This window comes from Carlito syrichta, unplaced genomic scaffold, assembly GCF_000164805.1.
Source record: "Carlito syrichta isolate Samal-C Ts95f unplaced genomic scaffold, Tarsius_syrichta-2.0.1 Scaffold315592, whole genome shotgun sequence".
NCBI classification, from domain to species: Eukaryota; Metazoa; Chordata; class Mammalia; order Primates; family Tarsiidae; genus Carlito; species Carlito syrichta.
In genome coordinates this window covers 327125-347988 of record NW_007259688.1, presented here as the reverse complement: position 1 = coordinate 347988, position 20864 = coordinate 327125, and the positions used below count along the sequence as shown (strand labels likewise).

The following is a 20864-nucleotide window of genomic DNA, read 5'->3' as shown; positions in this document are numbered from 1 at the left end:
GATGAGGTCTCGCTGCCCAGGCGGGTCTCGAACCCGTGGGCTCAGGCAATTCACTCACCTCAGCTTCCCAAAGGCGCAGGATTACAGGCTGAGCCACCGAGCCCGGCTTTTACTACATTTTAAATAAAATATAACAACATATATATATGAAATCTACATTTTTTACTACATATCCTTTTGAATTTGTCCTGGCTGCTAGGAGATAGATGAGTTTTACATAGAATTTCTTAGTAAAAACATAGAAGTAGGCTGGGCTCGGTGGCTCAGCCTGTAATCTCAGCACTTTGGGAGGCCGAGTTGAGTGGATTGCCTGAGCCCGCGGGTTCGAGACCTGCCTGGTTAACTTGGCGAGACCTCATCTCTACAATAAAGCAAAAATTAGCTGGGCGTGGTAGCGCACGCCTGTAGTTCGGGCTACTTGGAAGGCTGAGGTGGAAGGGAGCAGCCATTGTACTCCAGTCTGGGTGACAGAGTGAGACTCCAACTCAAAAAACTAAAAAAATAAAATATAGTTTAACTGAGCCCGCGGGTTCGAGATCCGCCTGGGCAGCGAGACTTCATCTCTACAATAAATCAAAAAATCAGGCGGGCGTGGTAGCGCATGCCTGTAATTCTGGCTACTTGGAAGGCTAAGGCAGAAGGATCCCCGGAGCCCAGCAGGTCGAGGCTGCGGTGGCCAGGAGTGGCCACTCCACTCCAGTCTGGGTGATGGAGTGAGACTCCAACTCAAAAATAATAAATAAAATAAAATAAAATAAAATATAGGTTAACAGTGTTTGTTTAGAATTGAAAAGCCAATTACAAATCTCAACAATACAAATTAACTACAAATTGATCAAAGTGGTAGGGAAGTAAATGCAAAGATTAATTAATGAATTCTAAAAAGTACAGAATAATTGAGGGAACTGTAGTTACATTACTTGAAACTAAAGTTCATACTGAAACTAAAATAAATGACAAATAAATGCTGTTTCCTAATAGATACTCGACTAGATATGCTTTAATATAGCTGTTGTATTATAAACACAGCATTTTTTTTTTTTTTGGAGTCGGAGTCTCACTCTGTCACCCAGTCTGGAGTGCAGTGGCACACTCATGCCACCATAGCCTCGATCTGCTGGGTTCAGGCGATCCTTCCGCCTCAGCCTTCCAAGTAGCTGGTACTACAGGAATGAGCCATCATGCCCAGCTAATTTTTCTTGATTTATTGTAGAGATGAGGTCTCTCCAAGTTGCTGAGGCTGGTTTCAAATCCTGGGCTCAGGCAATCCCCTCGTCTATACCTTCCAAAGTGCTGGGATTACCAGTGTGAGCCACCACACCTGGCACATATAAGATTTTAAAACTGATTCCTCAGTTATCAGTAAGGGAATTGGAATTTCTTAGCATTATTTTCAAAGAAAAGCTGTGTTGATAGATAATGCAAACTGGTCTTTGAATTCAACTTGAGTTTTATGATGATTAAATTTGAGTTTTATGATGATTAAATGATGACTGCCTTCAGGAGGAAAACTGTCAAATCTCTTGGCTACAACAACTACCACCTTTCCTGGATCAGAATCTATGTCAATAGGAATTGACTAAGAAAAAATATTCACAATCAAGAAAACTGATCTCACTATAAATTATGATCACCAAACTTAAATGAGTCCAATGCCTAATAATTCTACTGCATTTTTTTCCACTGTCTGCAATGAGTATATCACGTCTTTTCTTCAATACTCTCTTGGTGTTATTACTCCTTTGGTTTTCCACTCTATCCTCACTCCAGATTCCCTTTTTTTTTATTTTTTTATTTTAAAGATGTGGAGTACAATTCAGGGTTAGGTATACAAATGTTCATTATGCAGGTACCCTTGTTGATGAGATGTGCCCTCCACATACCCTGGCAAATTCCCAATACTGCCAATCCCTCCTCCCCCTCCAACCTCGGTAGTTTCCCACTACTGCCAATCCTTTTCTTATAGTATTACAATAATTGTTCAAAGTCTACTTGTAAGTGAGAACATGTGATACTCAGTTCTTTGTTTCTGCGATAGATCACTCAGTATTATAAACTCTAAGTCCATCCAAGTTGCCATGAAGCTCATAATTTTGTCCTGCTTGATGGCTGCATAATATTCCATCATGGATATGCACCACATTTTTTTATCCAGTCCTCTTTCGATGGGCAGCACAGTTGATTCCATGCTTTTGCTATTGTGAACAATGCTGCAATAAACATACATGTGCAGGTATCTTTTTCATAGTGATTTGAGTTTCTCCAGGTATATTCCCAGTAGGGGGAATGCGGGGTGGTATGGAAGGTCAGCTCTTAAATCTTTTAGGAATCTTTTAGGTTGTATTAGTTTACACTCCCACCAACAGTGTAGAAGTGTTCCCTTTCCCTTGCATCCTCCCTAGCATCTGTTGTTTTGAGTTATTGATGATGGCCATCGTGACTCGAGTTAGATTCCCTTCTCATTTCTCCTGTATTACACCTCTTTTCCTTAGTCCATACACCATGGATATAAATCTCATCACATACCACGAAAACTCCCAAAGTATTTTCACCACCTAGACAAACTTACTATCACTATCTCCATTTAGAACTACCAAAGGCATCTTAAAATGAATATATTAAAAAAAAATTACTAAACTATGCCTCTCTTCCCAAATCTCCATCATAGTAAATGTCAACCATCAAGAAAGCCAGAAACCTGAGAATCACTCTTGATCCTCCCTCCATTTTCTTCACATTATACACCAAATCCATCAAATTCCACCACTTAAGCCCTCCAAAATATATCCTAAATCTGTCCACTTCTCTCCATATCCTTTTATAAATCTAATCTAAGCCGGGCTCGGTGGCTCAGCCTGTAATCCCGCGCCTTTGGGAGGCTGAGGTGAGTGGATTGCCTGAGCCCGCGGGTTCGAGACCCGCCTGGGCAGCGAGACCTCATCTCTACAATAAATCAAAAAATCAGCCGGGCGTGGTAGCGCATGCCTGTAATTCTGGCTACTTGGAAGGCGGAGGCGGAAGAATCGCCGGAGCCCAGCAGGTCGAGGCTGCGGTGGCCAGGAGCGGCTACGGCACTCCAGTCCAGGCGAGCGAGTGAGACTCCAACTCAATCAATCAATCTAATCTAAGCCAACTTCAAAGTCATATCTGGACTACTGAAATAACCCCTTAGACATCTACATAAGAGATGTCTAAGCCGGGCTCGGTGGCTCAGCCTGTAATCCCGCGCCTTTGGGAGGCTGAGGGGAGTGGACTGCCTGAGCCCGTGGGTTCGAGACCCACCTGGGCAACTTGGCGAGACCTCATCTCTACAATAAAATCAAAAATCAGCTGGGCGTGGTAGCGTGCGCCTGTAATTCCGGCTACTCGGAAGGCTGAGGCGGAAAGATCGCCGGAGCCCAGCAGCCACTGCACTCCAGTCCGGGAGACGGAGTGAAACGCCAACTCAAAAAAAAAAAGAGAGATGTCTAGCTCTGGTGTCAAGGGCTACTAGAGTGAGGAGAGGGTCATTCTGTTATAGAATGTTAGAGCATGAGCAAGGTGAATTGGACATCTGTGCATGGAAATGTTGGGGAGAGGGGGGCAGCTGCTACGTACAGTGATGGGCACTTGACACATACAGGGGAACTGATCAAATAAATTAATATTACTAAGGATAATGGGAGCCATGGGTCTCACAGTAGGAAAGGGGAGTTACAAATACAGAAATAAAAAGATAAAAAGATAAAACTAGCATAAACACTGTGGTAGCAAATAGATTAGAACTAGAAGTATAAACTCATGGTTTGTAAAACAGAGATAGGTAAAAACTAAACATAGCTGTTGTTCCTTCTGCCTGAAACCCTATTCCCCCAACTCTCCCCATAGCTGACTAAGTCTAAATGTCACCTCCTTGACTTTTACCTTCCCTAACTACCCAAAGCAGGACTGCTTTTTCTCTTACCTTACAAGTTATATTTTATTTCTTGTTATCTATTTGAACTCTCTCCTAAAAGCCTGCAAGTTCCTCAGGAGTAGATTTGTTTTAATACAGCACCCAGCAGAGTTCCCTGCATAGAGGAAACACTAGAGTTCTACATATTGAATAAATGATTACTAGAAAACTTAAGAATTTTTTTTTGCTTCTGGAAAGATAAGCCAAACAAAAAGAAAGCCCTCAGCTCCCTTACTGATCTACCCCTCCACTTCACATGACAGACACCTCACGAATATACCCCCATCCTTCCCCACACAACTTCATCCTGGCCCAATGCCCATGGGTCACCTACCTCATTACACCACGCCTCCCCAACTTTCCCACAATACAAACAAGTGAATCCACTTCCATCTTTTTCTCTCATTTCCCATAGTAAAGCAAAATGCCAACTGTGGACTCTAGCCCAAATTGCTCCTCTGAATCCCAAAACTGCACACCCAAATGTCTCACCTACTAATGCATCACTATCTGGATATGTTTCAGGAACCTTCAAACACAACTTTCTCAAAACTAAAAGAAGCTTCCCTACGAAAAGCCACCATACTCTCTAACCTACCATCCACCCAGTCACTCAAAAAAAATCACAAAATCATTCCAAAACTCCTGTTTCCAAAATACAGAATACAATATTTGTGGATTCTACCTCCTAAATCTGTTTAATATCTGTCTCTCCCTTGAATTCCACCCCTCATCATTTCTTTTCTGTATTACTACAACAGCTTGCTAACTAGATTCTCTCACTAGGCCTCCAGTCCATTCACTACTCTATCATCAAAGTCATTTTTCTAAAACACAAATCTGACACTGTCATATTCTGTTTAATCCTTAACTACCCGGAGGATAAAATCCAAATCCATCAAGATTACATACAAGGCCCTCCATGGTCTGAGTGAAGTTCAGCCTCATCCGTTGTCCCTATCCACAACTTGACACACAAACAATGCATTACTACTTTACCAAACATAGCAACTATACATAATTCCCACCCCACTCTAAATGTTCATATCTTCTTGTCCTTGCATATGCTGTTCCCTCTATAAGAAATGTTTTTATTTTTTATTTTTATTTTTTTATTTTTTTTTTGAGTTGGAGTCTCACTCTGTCGCCCAGACTGGAGTGCGGTGGCTGCTCCCAGTCACCACAGCCTCGACCTGCCGGGATCCGGCGATCCTTCCACCTCAACCTTCCGAGTAGCCGGAATCACATGCATGTGCTGCCACGCCCGGCTAATTTTTGATTTATTGTAGAGACGAGTTCTCGTCGCCCAGGCGGGTCTCGAACCCACGGGCTCAGGCAATCCACTCACCTCAGCCTCCCAAAGGCGTGGGATTACAGCCTGAGCCACCGAGCCCGGCTTGAGAAATGTTTTTAGTCCCCTTTTCATCTTCTTCCTCCTACGCCTTTTTTCAAGACCATTTTAGAAATTATGTTTTAAAAACTTTAGGAAAACTCCAGGAAGTTTGCCTAAGACCAACCTCACTATCCATTCTCAGATGTTTCTTCTGGGTGGTTTCAGAGCATTCAGTGATTCCTATTTACCAAAATATCCAACAGATTATAATATCTGCCCATTTATCTGTCTGCCTCATCCATGAAAACATGAGCTACATGAGAACATGGTCTGTACCTTATCTGTTTTCCTACTACCAAGCCAAGTACTTATCTTTTCAAATCTTTGATAAATGAATACATGAAAATAATACTTGTCTTAAGAAGCCCATTTTAATGGAAACATAATTTAACTAAATAAAGAGAAATAAAATGAGTATTATGAATAAAAACCTAAAACATGTGGTTCATGAAAAGTTATCAGAGGGAAAGCTCAATTCAGGGGGTTTGGGGGACACAAAGACCTCAAAGAAAAGCATGAAGATGGCCGGGCACGGTGGCTCATGCCTATAATCCCAGCATTTTGAGAGGCCGAGGTGAGAAGATGGCCTGAGTCCACAGGTTCAAGACCAGCCTGGGCAACTTGGCAAGACCTCATCTCTACAATAAATAAAATAAAAAAGTAGCCAGGCATGGTGGCATGTGCCTATAGTTCCAGCTACTTGGAAAACTGAGGCAGAAGAATCACCCAGCAAGTCAAGGTTGCAGTGCCACTGCAGTACAGCCAGGACAACAGAATGAGACTCCAACTCAAAAAAACAAAGAAAAGAAAGAAAAAAGGATGAAGTTTAAGTTAAAACAAGGTATTTAACTTTAAGGAGTTAAGTAAGCTGGGCTCCGTGGCTCAGCCTGTAATCCCGTGCTTTGGGAGGCCGAGGTGAGTGGATTGTCCAAGCCAGTGGGTTCGAGGCCCTCCCATAATAAAGGGAGGCAACTTGGCGATACTTCATCTCTACAATAAATCAAAAAATTAGCCAGGCGTAGTAGCGCGTGCCTGTAGTTCCTACTACTTGGAAGGCTGAGTGGAAGGATCGCCAGAGCCCAGCAGGTCCAGGCTGCGGTGGCCGGGAGCCGTGCCACTGCACTCCAGTCTGGCAACAGAGTGAGACTCCGACTCAAAAAAAAATTAAATAGTTAAGTAAAATGAGATAATGTACATAAAATATGAGAACAAGTGCTCAGCACATAAAAGATGCTCAATACACCATATAATAGAAGTTGGCCAAGCAAGCAAGCAAGAACAAAGTATTCTTATTCTTTTTTTTTTTTGGAGTTGGAGTCTCACTCTGTCACCCAGGCTGGAGTGCAGTGGCACACTCAGGGCCACCTCAGCCTCAACCTGCTGGGCTCAGGTGATGCTTCTGCCTCAGCATTCCAAGTAGCTGGAACTAAAGGCACACACCAGCACCCAGCTAATTTTTTTATTTTACTACAGAGATGAGGTCTCACCAAATTGCCCAGGCTAGTCTTGAACCTGTGGACTCAGGAATTCCTCTCACCTCTGCCTCCCAAAGTACTGGGATTATAGAGGTGAGCCACTGCGTCCAGTCAAGTAAAGTATATGCAAAGGATAGAGGCTTGAGGAATTACATGATGGGGCAGCTAGTATTTCCCAATCATGTTCACAACATTATCAATCTTTCAATTCACCATTCTTTTTTACAATGTGACTTTATACCATTCCCACTGAGAGAGCCCCTGGAATCCGGGCAGGTTTATGATTATAGTAAAAATGACTGCCATGTGACTTCAAAAGTTAAGTCAGTAAATAAAATGATACACCTAATGGATTCTTTTGGAACTCTTGCTCAGAACCCAGTCACTATTCTGTGAGGAAGCATAAGCAGCCACACTGAGAGTTCACACATAGGTTTTCCAGAGGAGGTCTCAACTAGAAACCAGTCTACAGGCGCGCACTACCAGGCCCGGCTGATTTTTTAATTTTATTGTAGAGATGAGGTCTCGCCTGCCCAGGCGGGTCTCGAACCCGCGGGCTCAGGCAATCCACTCACCTCAGCCTCCCAAAGGCGCGGGATTACAGGCTGAGCCACCAAACCCGGCTTCAACCTTCCAAGTAGCTGGAACTACAGGCGCGCGCTACCATACCCAGCTAATTTTTTGATTAATTGTAGAGATGAGGTCTCGCCAAGTTGCCCAGGCGGGTAACGAACCTGCGGGCTCAGGCAATCCACTCACTTCAGCCTCCCAAAGTGCAGGATTACAGGCTGAGTGACTGAACCCGGCCAAAAGTCAGTTTTTTTCCAGTTTTTCATCCTTACACTATGAATTATTCATTTTCTATCTCTTTGTCTCTTAAAAGAAAAGGCCCTGATGGATATGGTGGCTCCGGCTTCTAATTCCAACACTTTGGGAGGTGGAGACGAGAGGACTGACTGATTCCAGGGGTTCAGGAACAGCCTGGGCAACTTGGTAAATCAACTACAATAAATCAAAAAATTAGCTGGGTGTTGGTGGTGCATGCCTGTGGTTCCAGCTACTTGGAAGGCTGAGGCGGAAGGATCAACTGAGCCCAGCAGGTCGAGGCTGCAGTGGCCATGAACATGTCACACTGCACTCCAGCCTGGGTGACAGAGTGAGGCTCTTACTCAAAAAAGAAAATAAAAGTAAATAAAAAATAAACAGGCCGGGTACGGTGGCTCAAGTCTGCAATCCCAGCACTTTGGGAGACCGAGGCAAAAGGATTGTCTGAGTCTGGGGGTTCAAGACCAGCCTGGGCAACATGGCAAGACCTCATCATGATAAATAAATAAATAAATAATTATCAGGGCGTGGTACTGCTGTCTTGTAGTTCCAGCTACTTGGAAGGCTAAGGCGGAAGGATTGCCTGAGTCCAGTAGATTGACACTGCGGTGGCCGTGAGCGTACCACTGCACTCCAGCCTAAGTGATAGAGTGAGACTCCAAATCAAAAAAATAGATAGATAGATAGATAGACAGACAGACAGATAGATAGATAGATAGAGAAAGAGATAGACAGATAAAAGTCCCACATTTTTTTCAATGAAATTTCTCAAAAAATTTTCCATGCGTCCTCCATTTCAGGTCCCACTCACTGCTCAACCCATTCAAACCTGCTCCTTACTGCCACTCCACTCAGATCTCACTAAGCTCAATGACCTTGAAACTGCTCCTAAATGCAAAGGACACCGTTTAGTCTTCACCCTACCTGACCTCTCCCTTAGACAACACAACTGCCCTTTCTCTTCTTGAGCCTCTTTCTTTCCTGAATTGACATGTGCACTAATGATGCAAAAGCAATGGCTTGTAAACCTGCGGGTACTTTAACATGAATCAGGGCAGTAGCACTCAATCAGGGCAGTATTCCTAGTTAATTGTATTCTTTACTGCCAAGCACTGGTATGAAGAAAAAAAACAGTTTCACCAAAGAATAATCCTGATGGAGCAACAAAAACATTAATTTTACTAAATCTCAACCCTTGAATATGCATCTTTGTCATATTCTACTTAAGGAAATAGGAAGTAAGTATAAAGCACATCTGCATACCAAAGAATAATGGCTATATGTCAAGGAAGAGTACATGTATAACTGTTTGAGAGCTGAATTAGTGGCTTTTTTCTTGCAACACCATTTTTACTTGAAAGAAAATAGACAAAATGTGATTATTCAGATCTGAATACTTGGTAAACATTTCCTCAATGAAGTATACCTTTCACTTCAAGGAAAACAACTGAAAGTATTCGTTACCAATGTTAACAGTCAATCTTCAAAGTAAAAATTACAACTTTGGAAAACCTGTATTTGCCACAATAAGCTTGACAGCTTCTCAATACTTAAAAGACTTTTCTGCTGGGATAAGTAGTCATATTAACTCATTTGCTATCACTGACGTTAACTGACGTCATTCCAAATTCTGCTCCTGGTTGTTGATGTGAATTTACGTCTTTACAAATTCTGTTTCTGAATAATGTATATTTAGTTTATAATCCAAATAAAAATACAAAGTGCAGAATGCTAGTCAAGAGTGGTGTCTAAGCCGGGCTCGGTAGCTCAGCCTGTAATCCCCCGCCTTTGGGAGGCTGAGGTAAGTGAATTGCCTGAGCCTGCGGGTTCGAGAACCGCCTGGGCAGGCGAAACCTCATCTCTACAATAAATCAAAAAATTAGCCGGGCGTGGTAGAGCGCGCCTGTAGTTCCAGTTACTTGGAAGGCTGAGGCGGAAGGATCGCCGGAGCCCAGCAGGTCGAGGCTGCAGTGGCCAGAAGCGACAGTCTGGGCGACAGCGTGAGACTTCAACTCAACAACAACAAAAAAGAGTGGTGTCTGAGGCAAATACTGGATGTGTCTGCAACTTTCAACTGTATTGTGAAAAATGTGACAGTTTAGAAAAGACCATTTCACTTGTGCTTAATGACAGAAGTTTGTGGCAACCAGCTTCAGATTTTTTTTCTTTCCAACCAGAATCAGCATAAAGAAAGTAAAAAATGTGTCGATCATGAATTTGTTAATAACCATGAGGTTGTTTGCTTTAAGTTGGAGTCTCACTTTGCCGCCCAAGCTGGAGTACACGCTCCAGTGGCAAGCTTACAGCTATGCAGCCACAACCCTGCTGGGCTCAGGCGATCCTTCCACCTCAGCCTTCCAAGAAGATGGAACTGCAGGCACGCAACATCACCCTTGGCTAATTTCTGTGGTTTATCGTAGAGACCTCCAAGTTGCCCAGACTGGTCTCGAACCCCTGGGCTCAGGCAATCCTCTCACCTCTGCCTTCCAAAGTGTTGGGATTGCAGGTGTGAGCCACCACGCCCTGCCAAATGTGAGTTTTTGACACAGTAGAATGACATATGTCAAAATTTGGAATAGCTGTATAATTCAGTGGACTGATATTTTCCACATGACAATGTATGGTTTTACAAAATTAAATACAGGTAAAACATCCACTGAAGGTACAAGACAGACGAACAGATTTTAATGTAACAGTCTGAAATGTTCATTGATATATCAGAAGGCACATATCTAATCCTTAAAAAACTTGTTGAATTTTAGTATGGTATCAAAGAAGAATAACTCTATGTTTTAAAAATTATATTCTACCCTTTTTCAACTACATCTGTGAATTTTTTTCACATATTTCATGTAAAACAACAAAATGCAACAAACTGAATGCAGAACTGAGTATGAGAATCTAGCTGTCTTACATGATGAAAGTCTTTAAACAGTTTTGCAAAACTGTAAATTAATGCCACTTTTCTCCCAACTATTTTATTTTAAAAGTATTTTTTGCCAGTCACAGTGGCTCACACCTACAATCCAGTATTTTGGGAGGCTAAGGTGAGAAGACTGCCTGAACCCACGGGTTTGAGAACAGGCTGGGCAACCTGGCAACATCTCACCTCTACAGTAAATCAAAAATTAGCCAGGCGTGGTGGTGTGTGCCTGTAGTTCCAGCTACTTGGAAGACTGAAACAGAAAGATCACCTGAGCCCAGCAGGTTGAGGCTACGGTGGCCGTGAGTGTGCCACTACGCTTTAGCCTGGGTGACAGAGTGACACTCCAACACAAAAAAAAAAAAAAAGAAAAAAAGAAAATGTACTTTTCACAAAAATATATTCATGATAAAATGTAATGTTTTTTGTTGTTGCTGTTGTTGTTTTGAGCTGAAGTCTTACTCTGTTGTGCAGGCTGGAGTGGAATAGGCACACTCATGGCCACCCCAGCATAGACCTACTGGGCTCCAGCCGGCCTTCCGCCTCAGCCTTCCAAGTAGCTGAACTACAGGTACACACTACCATGCCCAGCTAATTTTTTATTTACTGTAGAAAGGAGGTCTTGCCAAGTTGCCCAGGCTAGTCTTGAACCTACAGGCTCAGACAATTCACTCATCTCCACCTCTCAAAGTGCTAGGATTACAGACTGAGCCACCAAGACTGGTTGAGTTTATTATTTTTAAATAAATTAATGAATACATTTTTGTTTGTTTTTTGTTTTTTGTTTTCACTCACTCTGTCACCCAGACTGGAGTGCAGCAGCCACTCCCGGCCACCGCAGCCTCAACCTGCTTGACTGCGGAAGGATCCGCCTCAGCCTTCCAAGTAGCCAGAATTACAGGCATGCACTACCACACCCGCCTGATTTTTTGTTTTATTGTAGAGATGGTCTCGCCAAATTGCCCAGACGGGTCTCGAACCCACGGGCTCAGGCAATCCACTCACCTCAGCCTCCCAAAGGCGCGGGATTACAGGCTGAGTCACCGAGCCCGGCTTATACATTTTTTAAATATCCCATTTTTTAAAATATGTGGGGTATAGGCCAAGCATTCAAGCCTGTAATCCCAGCACTTTGGAGGGCCAAGGCGAGAGGATTTACCTGAGCCCTAGGGTTCCAGACCAGCCTGGGGAAACTTGATAAGACCTCATCTCTACAATTAAAAAAAAAATTAGCCGGGGCGTGGTAGCACGTGCCTGTAGTTCTGGCTACTTGGAAGCCTGAGGCGGAAGGATCACCTGAGCCCAGCAGGTTTTAAGTCATCCATAGCCCTTGAGTCATCCACAGCCCTCCTTCTTTCTCTCTCACATCCAATTATTCAATAAGTCCTGACCATTTTACCTTCCAAAAACCTGGAAGGCTGAGCCCAGGAGTTCGAGACCAGCCTGAGCAAATTGGTGAGACCTCGTCTCTACAATAAATCAAAAAATCAGCTGGGCATGGTGGCACATGCCTGTGGTTCCAGCTACTTAAAGGGTTAAGACAGAAAAATCTCCTGAGCCCCAGTAAGTCGAGGCCGCAGCGGCCATGAGTGTGCCACTGCACTCCAGCCTGGACAACAGAGTGAGACTCTGACTCAAAAAAAAAAAAAAAAAAACAACTGCTGCCCTAGACCTCAATCACATCCCATGATTAACCTCCTTAAGCCCTTGACTCTAAAATGTTTTTCTAACTCAGGTCTCACCTCCAATTTCTTTTTTTTTGAGTTGGAGTCTCACTCTGTCACCCAGACTGGAGTGCAGTGGCCGCTCCTGGCCACCGCAGCCTCGACCTGCTGGGCTCCAGTGATCCTTCCGCCTCAGCCTTCAGAATAGCCAGAATTACAGGCATGCGCTACCATGCCCGGCTGATTTTTTGATTTATTGTAGAGATGAGGTCTCGCCAAGTTGCCCAGGCGGGTCTCAAACCCGCGGGCTCAGGCAATCCACTCACCTCAGCCTCCCAAGGCATGGGATTACAGGCTGAGCCACCGAGCTCAGCTTCACCTCCAATTTCTAACCTTATCAACTGCTTACTCGGTATCTCCTCTGAGATGTCTCAAAATTACCTCATACTCAACATGTCCAAATCCAAACTCTTGATTTTAGCCACTCAAAACACAGTCCTCTTCCAAGGTTTTCTATATCAGACTTGAGTCATCCACAGCCCTCCTTCTTTCTCTCTCACATCCAATTATTCAATAAGTCCTGACTATTTTCCCTTCCAAAACTCTCGTATCTATTCATTTATTTCCACGTTTATCACAACACCCTTCTCTCCCTGGATCACAGCCTCCTAATACATCTAAAAGCCTATGTTCTTTTGAAGCCCACTGTGCTCCCCACCTGTTCACCATAAAAGCAGGTAGTGTTTTTAAAAGACAAATATAAGCCGGGTGCAGTGCAGTGGCTCACGATTGTAATCTCAGCACTTTGGGAGGTGGAGGTAAGAGGATTGCCTGAGCCCAGGGGTTCAAGGCCAGCCTTGGCAACTTGGCAAGACTGCATCTCCACAATAAATCAAAAAATTAGCCAGGTGTGGTGGTACACACCTGTAGTTTCAGCTACTTGGAAGGCTGAGGTGGAAGGATCACCTGAGCCCAGGAGATTGAGGTTGCAGTGGGAGTGAGCATGCCACTGCACTCCAGCCTGGCCAACAGAGTGAGATTCTAACTCAAAAAAAAAAAGACAAATGTAATCAAATCATTCACTCATTTACAGCAGCTCAATGCCTTCCCATTCTTTTATAATATAACCAAAAGCCTTAGCGTACCCAAAAGACTCTTTTGGGTACCCCTACTCTTTTAGGCCATCCTTCCAGCAACCTTTCCCTGCTCCAGTCACACTGGCTTTCTCCAAGTTCCTCAATCATTCTTATCTCTCCTCAGTCATCTTTCCTATCTCTAAGAAAAGCCACACTTTCTCAAAGACCTCTCAGACCACTCCCACGCCTCCGGGTCTTATCCCTGCTACATGCTGTCACAGCACCCTGAACTTTTCATGGCACTTATCACAGTTTGCATCCATAATTTTATTTTTGTAATATTGAATATGCCTTCCCTATTAGACTATTAAGTACCATACGGGCAGAGCCTATATTTGTTTTGGTCATTACTGTATCTTTCTAATACCTGACATAAAGTAGAAAGACAATGTAAAAGTTAAAAAAAACTTGTCCCTGTACGGGTATTTTTTATCTTTCAGTGTAAACGTACAACAGGAGATTTTTACCACTCTGTTCAACAGCTTTGAAATCCAAATTCAAAACAATCCTCCTTGGGCTATCTCTTGAAACACACACTAGAAAATGATTAATAGTGGTTTTCTCCTGGGAGGAGAACCCAGCAACCAGGAAACAGGAAAAGGAAGAAGACCAACTTTTCATTGCTGATCCTTCTGTGCCCTCAAAATTAAGTAAAATTATTATTTTTTAAATAGAACCTTCTAGGATCTAAAAGCACCTTCTGGGATATTTAAAACCTTCAGAAGGTGCTTTTAGATCTTCAAAAAGTTTTATCTTCAAGATATAACTTTTAAATTATAATAGGCTTTGTAACAGGATCTACAAAAGCCCAGGATTTATCTGCTTATAACATGAACACATATGATCACCTATTTTGATGTGAATGCAAAAAGTACTTGATAGTGAATAACTCATTGCATTTCAGAGCTCAGTGATACATCAGATACAAGCAAAAACCAGTTTTGAACCCATTTTACTGTAGCCATTACTATGGTAAGTTCAGGCATTAAAAGAAGCGCTGCTGCCTAGGTATGGTGGTTCACGCCTACGAACCCCAGCACTTTGGGAAGCCAAGGTGAGAAAAGTGCCTGAGACCAGGAGTTCGAGACCAGTCTGGGCAACTTCACGAGACCTCATCTCTACAATAAATCAAAAAATTAGCCAGGCATGGTGGTACATGCCTGAGCTCCAGCTACTTGAAAAGCTAAGGCAGAAGGACCGTCTGAGCCCAGCAGGTTGAGGCTGTAGTGGCGGTGAGCGTGCCAACACATGCCTGGACAACAGAATGAGACTCCAACTCAAAAAAAAAAAAGTACTGCTGCATAACAGAAAAATTGTATTTCTTTTGTTGTTGTTGTTGTTTCTGAGCTGGAGTCTCACACTGTCACCCAGGCTGGAAGGCAGTGGCACACTCCCGGCCACCGCAGCCTCGACCTGCTGGGCTCCGGCGATCCTTCCGCCTCAGCCTTCCAAGTAGCTGGAACTACAGGCGTGCGCTACCACGTCCGGCTAATTTTTTGATTTATTGTAGAGATGAGGTCTCGCCAAGTTGCCCAGGTTGGTCTCGACCCCGCAGGCTCAGGCAATCCACTCAGGCAATCTACTCACCTCCCAAAGGCGTGGGATTACAGGCTGAACCACCAAGCCTGGCTAAAATTATATTTCTTAACTTCAAAAAGACAATGTCAATACTGGAACAAAAAATAGAGAGTCACGTATAATTCTAAGTTAAACGGAAAAAAAACCAACTATTATGTGAAAAGCACTGTGTTAGACATCTTGCACATTATCTTACTTAATTTTCACAAAAATTCTGCAAGGATGAGAAAACAGACTTCAAAGGTCATGATACAACTATTCCGTGGAAAAGGCAGGTATCCAAATGCAGGTCTATCCCATTGAAAAGGCTATTGTTTGTGCCACACTACATGTCTTTCCTGACTAAACAGACATATAACTATCAAAAAAAAAAAAAAAAACAAGCCGGGCTCGGTGGCTCAACCTGTAATCCCGTGCCTTTGGGAGGCTGAGGTGAGTGGATTGCCTGAGCCTGCGGGTTCGAGACCTGCCGGGCAACTTGGCGAGACCTCATCTCTACAATAAATCACACACAAAAAATCAGCCAGGCATGGTAGCGCAAGCCTGAAGCGGAAGGATCACTGGAGCCCAGCAGGTCGAGGCTGCGGGGGCCGGGAGCGGCCACTGCACTCCAGTCTGGGAGACAGAGTGAGACTCCAGCTCAAAAAAAAATAAAATAAATAAAAATTTAAAAAATAAAATAAATTTTAAAAATAATAATAACAACATACTCGGCAAAAATGTATCAAAACAGCAGGGCGTGGTGGCTCACGGCTGTACTCCCAGCACTTTGGGAGATCAAGGTGAGAGGATTGCCTGAGCCCAAGAGTTCGAGACCAGCCTGGGCAAATTGGTGAGACCTTGTCTCTACAATAAATCAAAAAATTAGCAGGGCGTGGTGGCGTGCACCTGTGGTTCCAGCTACTTGGAAGACTGAGTTGGAAGGATCACCTGACCCAGCAGGTGGAGGCTGTGGTGGCTGTGTGCAAGCCACTGTATTCCAGCATAGGCTTCAGAGTGAGACTCCAACTCAAAAAAAAAAAAGACTTTTAAAAGACCCCAAAATCAATCACTGTTTCATGAAATAAAGTTCCAAAGTAAAATTCAAAATCAGATTATTTGTTAATAATGATAGCCGTGGGTGGCCTACTTTACTCAAAACACTTCCCATACATTCCTTGAATCTTCACAAGAAGCCCACTGAAACAAGATTACTGTTATTTTATGGAGGGAGAAAGTAAGGCTCTCAGAGGCTAACTAACACAGTAGACCAAGAATCTGAACCCAGGTCTCTGATGCTATAGCTTATTCTTTCCATCTCACTATGCTGTCTCACTGGTTTCAAGAGGAACCAAGACAATTTTCCCTTGTGATAATAAGAAAATCTGTCTGTAAGATGAAGAAAGCATACTAAGTTTAAAAATAAAGCTGCCAGTTGGGCTCAGTGGCTCAGCCTGTAATCCTGCGCCTTTGAGAGGCTGAGGTGAGTAGACTGCCTGAGCCCGCGGGTTCGAGACCCGCCTGGGCAACTTGGCGAGACCTCATCTCTACAATAAATCAAAATGAGCAGGGGGTGGTAGCGCGCGCCTGTAGTTCCAGCTACTTAGAAGGCTGAGGCAGATGGATCATCGGAGCCCAGCAGGTCGAGGCTGCGGTGGCTGGGAGTGGCCACTGCCCTCCAGTCTGGGCGACAGAGCAAGACTCCAACTCAAAAAAAAAAAAAAAAAGCAGCTAGCCGGGCTCGGTGGCTCAGCCTGTAATCCCGCGCCTTTGGGAGGCTGAGGTGGGTGGATTGCCTGAGCCCGCAGGTTCAAGACCCGCCCGGGCAGCAAGACCTCATCTCTACAATAAATCAAAAAATCAGCTAGGCGTGGTAGTGCGTGCCTATAATTCCGGCTACTTGGAAGGCTGAGGCGGAAGGATCGCCGGAGCCCGGCAGGTCGAGGCTGCGGTGGCCAGGAGCAGCCACTGCACTCCAGTCTGGGCGACAGAGTGAGACTCCAACTCAAAAAAAAAAAAAAAAATTAAATCAAATGTCTATTTTTTGGAGATAACTGGTACACTACATGAAACATGGCTAACCATTTCAATTTAAATTTCATTTCAGCCAGGTTCAGTGGCTCAGCCTGTAATCCCGTGCCTTGGGAGGCCGAGGTGAGTGGACTGCCTGAGTCCGTGGGTTCGAGACCCACCTGAGCAACTTGGTGAGACCTCATCTCCACAATAAATCAAAAAATTAGCCAGGTGTGGTAGCGCGCGCCTGTAGTTCCGGCTACTTGGAAGGCTGAAGCGGAAGGATTGCCAGAGCCCAGCAGGTCGAGGCCATGGTGGCTGGGAGCGGCCACTGCACTCCAGTCTGGGCGACAGAGTGAGACTCCAACTCAAAAAAGAAAAATTACACTTGTACCTTCACATAGTAAATCACATCTGACTTAACTTTAATTTAATCTTTCTGAAAATTTTATTATAAAGCAAGGTGCAAGACTGGGCAGTGGGTTTACACCTGTAATCTCACACTTTGGGAGGCTGATGAGGGAGAACTGCTTGAGCCCAGGAATTCAAGACCAGCCTGAGCAACATAGTGAAACCTCATATCTCTACAAAAAAAAAAAAAAAAAATTAGCCAAATGTGGTATCATGCGCCTATTGACTCAGCTACTGAGTCTGAGGCTGAGGCGAAGGGATCTCCTGAGCCCAGGAGGTAGAGGCTGGGGTAAGCCTTGATCGTGACACTGCACTTCAGCCAGAGGGACATGGAGTAAGATGCCTACTCAAAGAAATATATATATTCAGGCACAGTGGCACAGCAGTGTAGTCCTAGCTACTCAGGAGGGGCTAAGGTAGGAGGATCACTTGACCAGGAGTTGGAGACCAGCCTGGGCAACTTAGCTCTTAAAAAAAAAAAAAAAAAAAATCACATTATACTAAATATGAGTAAAGCCTGGAATGGAAAATGGAAAAAGTAACAGTTGTTATGTTAGGATAGTAGGATTTTACACACAGATGAATTTTACATTTTGAAAATTTCCTTTACATTGTTTGAATATGGTTAACACTTTTTGTTTAAATGCCATTACAAATGTCTCTACTATATGTTAGTACTAAATGGAAGATATGAAATGACAGTTGATTTGACTAGCAAGCATAACTGTTTAAAATACCTTCTCAGGTTAATGAACACCCCTAATGAAATTTATAAATACTTAAAAATCTACTTCACTTTTCTGTAAATCCTGCTAAAACAATTACCAACAGAGGGGCTAAATTATTCTTATGTACTCAGAGTCAGTCAATAACAAAAATTAGTTGAAATAAACAGACCACTGATTGTTTTTTGAAAACTTTGTTAATAAGAATTTTTATTGTAATAGTATTGTTTTAACAACTGTTTTGCTGGGTGCAGTGGTTCACACCTGTAATCCTAGTTCTTTGGGAGGCAGAGGCCAGAGGCCTGCTTGAGCCCAGGTGTTCGAGACTAGCCTGGGCAACTTGGCAAGACCTCATCTCTACAATAAATCAAAAAATAAGCTGGGCATAATGGCGCGTGCCTGTAGTTTCAGCTACTTGGGAGGCTGAGGCGAAAGGAACACATGAGTCCAGCAGGTGGAGGCTTCAGTGGCCATGAGCGTGCCACTCCACTCCAGCCTGGGCGACAGAGTGAGACTCCCACTCAAAAAAAAGTCTTAACAGGATTTACAACTAAAAAAAAAAAAGTCTTAACAGGATTTACAACTAGGATTTATTAAAAAACCAAAAATGAAGACAGTTAAAAATATCTTGTCCATTTGGTGAGTAATATAAGCCTTTATTCTCACCTAAAAGACACTAAGATAACTATCAAATTTTAGGCCAACATCTCAAACACTGTCTACAAATTACCTTAAAATAACATTGAAATGAATACAGAAACATCAGAATTTTCAGTTATTTATTACTGGAATTGAAAATTGTAAACATAAACGTAAAATAAACAGTAAAAACCAAACATGTGCTGAGCCCTCAGAAGAATGGTTAATGTGACTGGACAAGTTATCACTTATATAAGAGGAAAAACATGGTTTTAATGGCCTATCTAGTAATGAATTATCTTTTACATTTTTGCACAAATTTTATATTGCAACCTCTGAATAAAAATGTTCAAAGTCTCCAAACTTCAAAATGTTTCTACTACTGCAAAAAGTATGCTATATGACTAAGATCCAGTTTATGCCTCCCCAAAATGAAATTCACAAACCAATCATTTGCTTTGACAAAAGCACTGTCATATGACAACATCAGTGAAGAAATGGGCAGTTCAAAACATCCATTTATTGACATCTCTCTTATTCTCTAATTCAACTTCATGGTACTGAAATAGTTACTTTTAGAGAAAATAAATATTTGTATTTTCCCCAGTTCATGACATATTTTTAAAATGAATCAACCAAGCTGTGGGTTAAAACTAGTATTCCTCCTAATTCCCACTCATTCAACAAGTATGCATTTGTGTCATCACAATTACCATTGCTAGAGTTACTTCACCTATCAATTATTATTTCTCAGAAAAGTGGAAATACAAAGCTCTGCAGAAATTTTTTAAAAGATACATTTTGAAATTCACTGGAGCATTTCACTAGAGAAATTTCTATACAAACTGAAGTCAGCAAATGGCTGAAAACAGATGTCACTACAGTAACCCCAAAGGAAGATGATGAAGGAATGTACTTACGTTTCAAAACAACGATCCACGTTGTCAGACATCAAAAGCAGCATGCATAGCTGTTCAAGGGCTATTAGTTGCATGTCCCTTTCATCTCCCTGCCCCATCTGTAGCCATTCCAGCAATGTATCAGGATCCACATCTGCCATGGCTTTGTTTTTTTTTAAAGCCTCTTTGCTTAAATTTGAAAAGGAAAAAGTCCTCTAAATGTCCAGAACTGAACAACTTGGGCTGAAATTTTTTTCTTTTACATCTGCTAGAACCAATTTTCGTGGTGTCCTCCTAGGAATTAAAAAAGACTCATAAGTACATTTGGACAGAGGGGTGCTCAATGCAGTTTTTCAACTTTCCTCAGTCCTCAGGTTTAACGTTCAGATACTACACTAAACAAAAACCAGTTTTGCACAAGAGTATAAGCTGATTAGGTTGCTGCTTAACTAGAAACCAGAACTGCCTTTGTCAAATATAGTCAAACAAGCTTCGGATCCCACTACTGCTATCGCTAATGTCGGTGCCAAAAGGCAAAGAACACCTACTAGAGGTTCTTTTTTTTTTTTCCAGTAAACTTCTCCCCCCAACCCCAAATTGATCTTCAGATAAGGCTTAAACCCAGTATTTTGAAGAGGCGGCATGCGCTTTAATCCAATCCCCCCTCTAAAACTGAGTTTCTCCTTTAAAAGTACCTCCAATTTCACAAATTCTGCTGACTTCTCAATTTAATTACTCCAGTTTTTTAAACGTCCAAATACAAACGATCGTTATATAAAAAGATCAACCTACGACGGAAAAACTGGCTCGGAATGTTGGCAGTCTTGACCACCGATCTTAAAACTTTTAAAAAGAAATGCTAAAAGTACATGCAGAGGGCTAACAGGTCAGAATATAGGCCGATCTAGGGCCCTATTTCCCCATCTTCACGGGATGGGGCAGTTGGCTCAAAAGCAAAAACACAAACAACACGGAGCAGCAGCCCCAGCAGGCAAGTCATGACCAGAGTCCTCGCACGCGCACCGACTGGAGGCCGGCTCTGGGTCCGGGTCCCACGTAGCGCACCTGCAGGCGCGACGGGTCGCGGCGGGCACCCAACAGGGGCGAGCTGCGGGGCTGACCCGACACTCAGGCCCCGGCCGAGCCAGGCGCTGGCCCCGCGCTCCGGTTTCCCGGCCCCCAACCCCGCAAAGTTCACTACCCGTGCCTGGGGCGAGGGGAAGTTCGGGGGCAGCACAGCAAGCCTTCCCATCCAAGAGGAGGCCGCCGG

At 43.3% G+C, this 20864-nt stretch overlaps 1 protein-coding gene across 1 annotated transcript in view; it reads right to left on the bottom strand.

Moving 5' to 3' along the window:
• Window positions 1–20858, bottom strand: part of HECTD1 (HECT domain E3 ubiquitin protein ligase 1) — a 104102-nt gene extending 83244 nt beyond the window's left edge. The window contains exons 1-2 of the mRNA XM_008073013.2: window positions 20796–20858; window positions 19616–19783 (exon numbers count right to left, since the gene is read on the bottom strand). Coding sequence (XP_008071204.1) covers window positions 19616–19755 — 140 coding nt within the window. The 5' untranslated portion in view covers window positions 19756–19783; window positions 20796–20858. The remainder of the gene's footprint in view (window positions 1–19615; window positions 19784–20795) is intronic.
• Window positions 20859–20864: the final 6 nt, after the last annotated feature.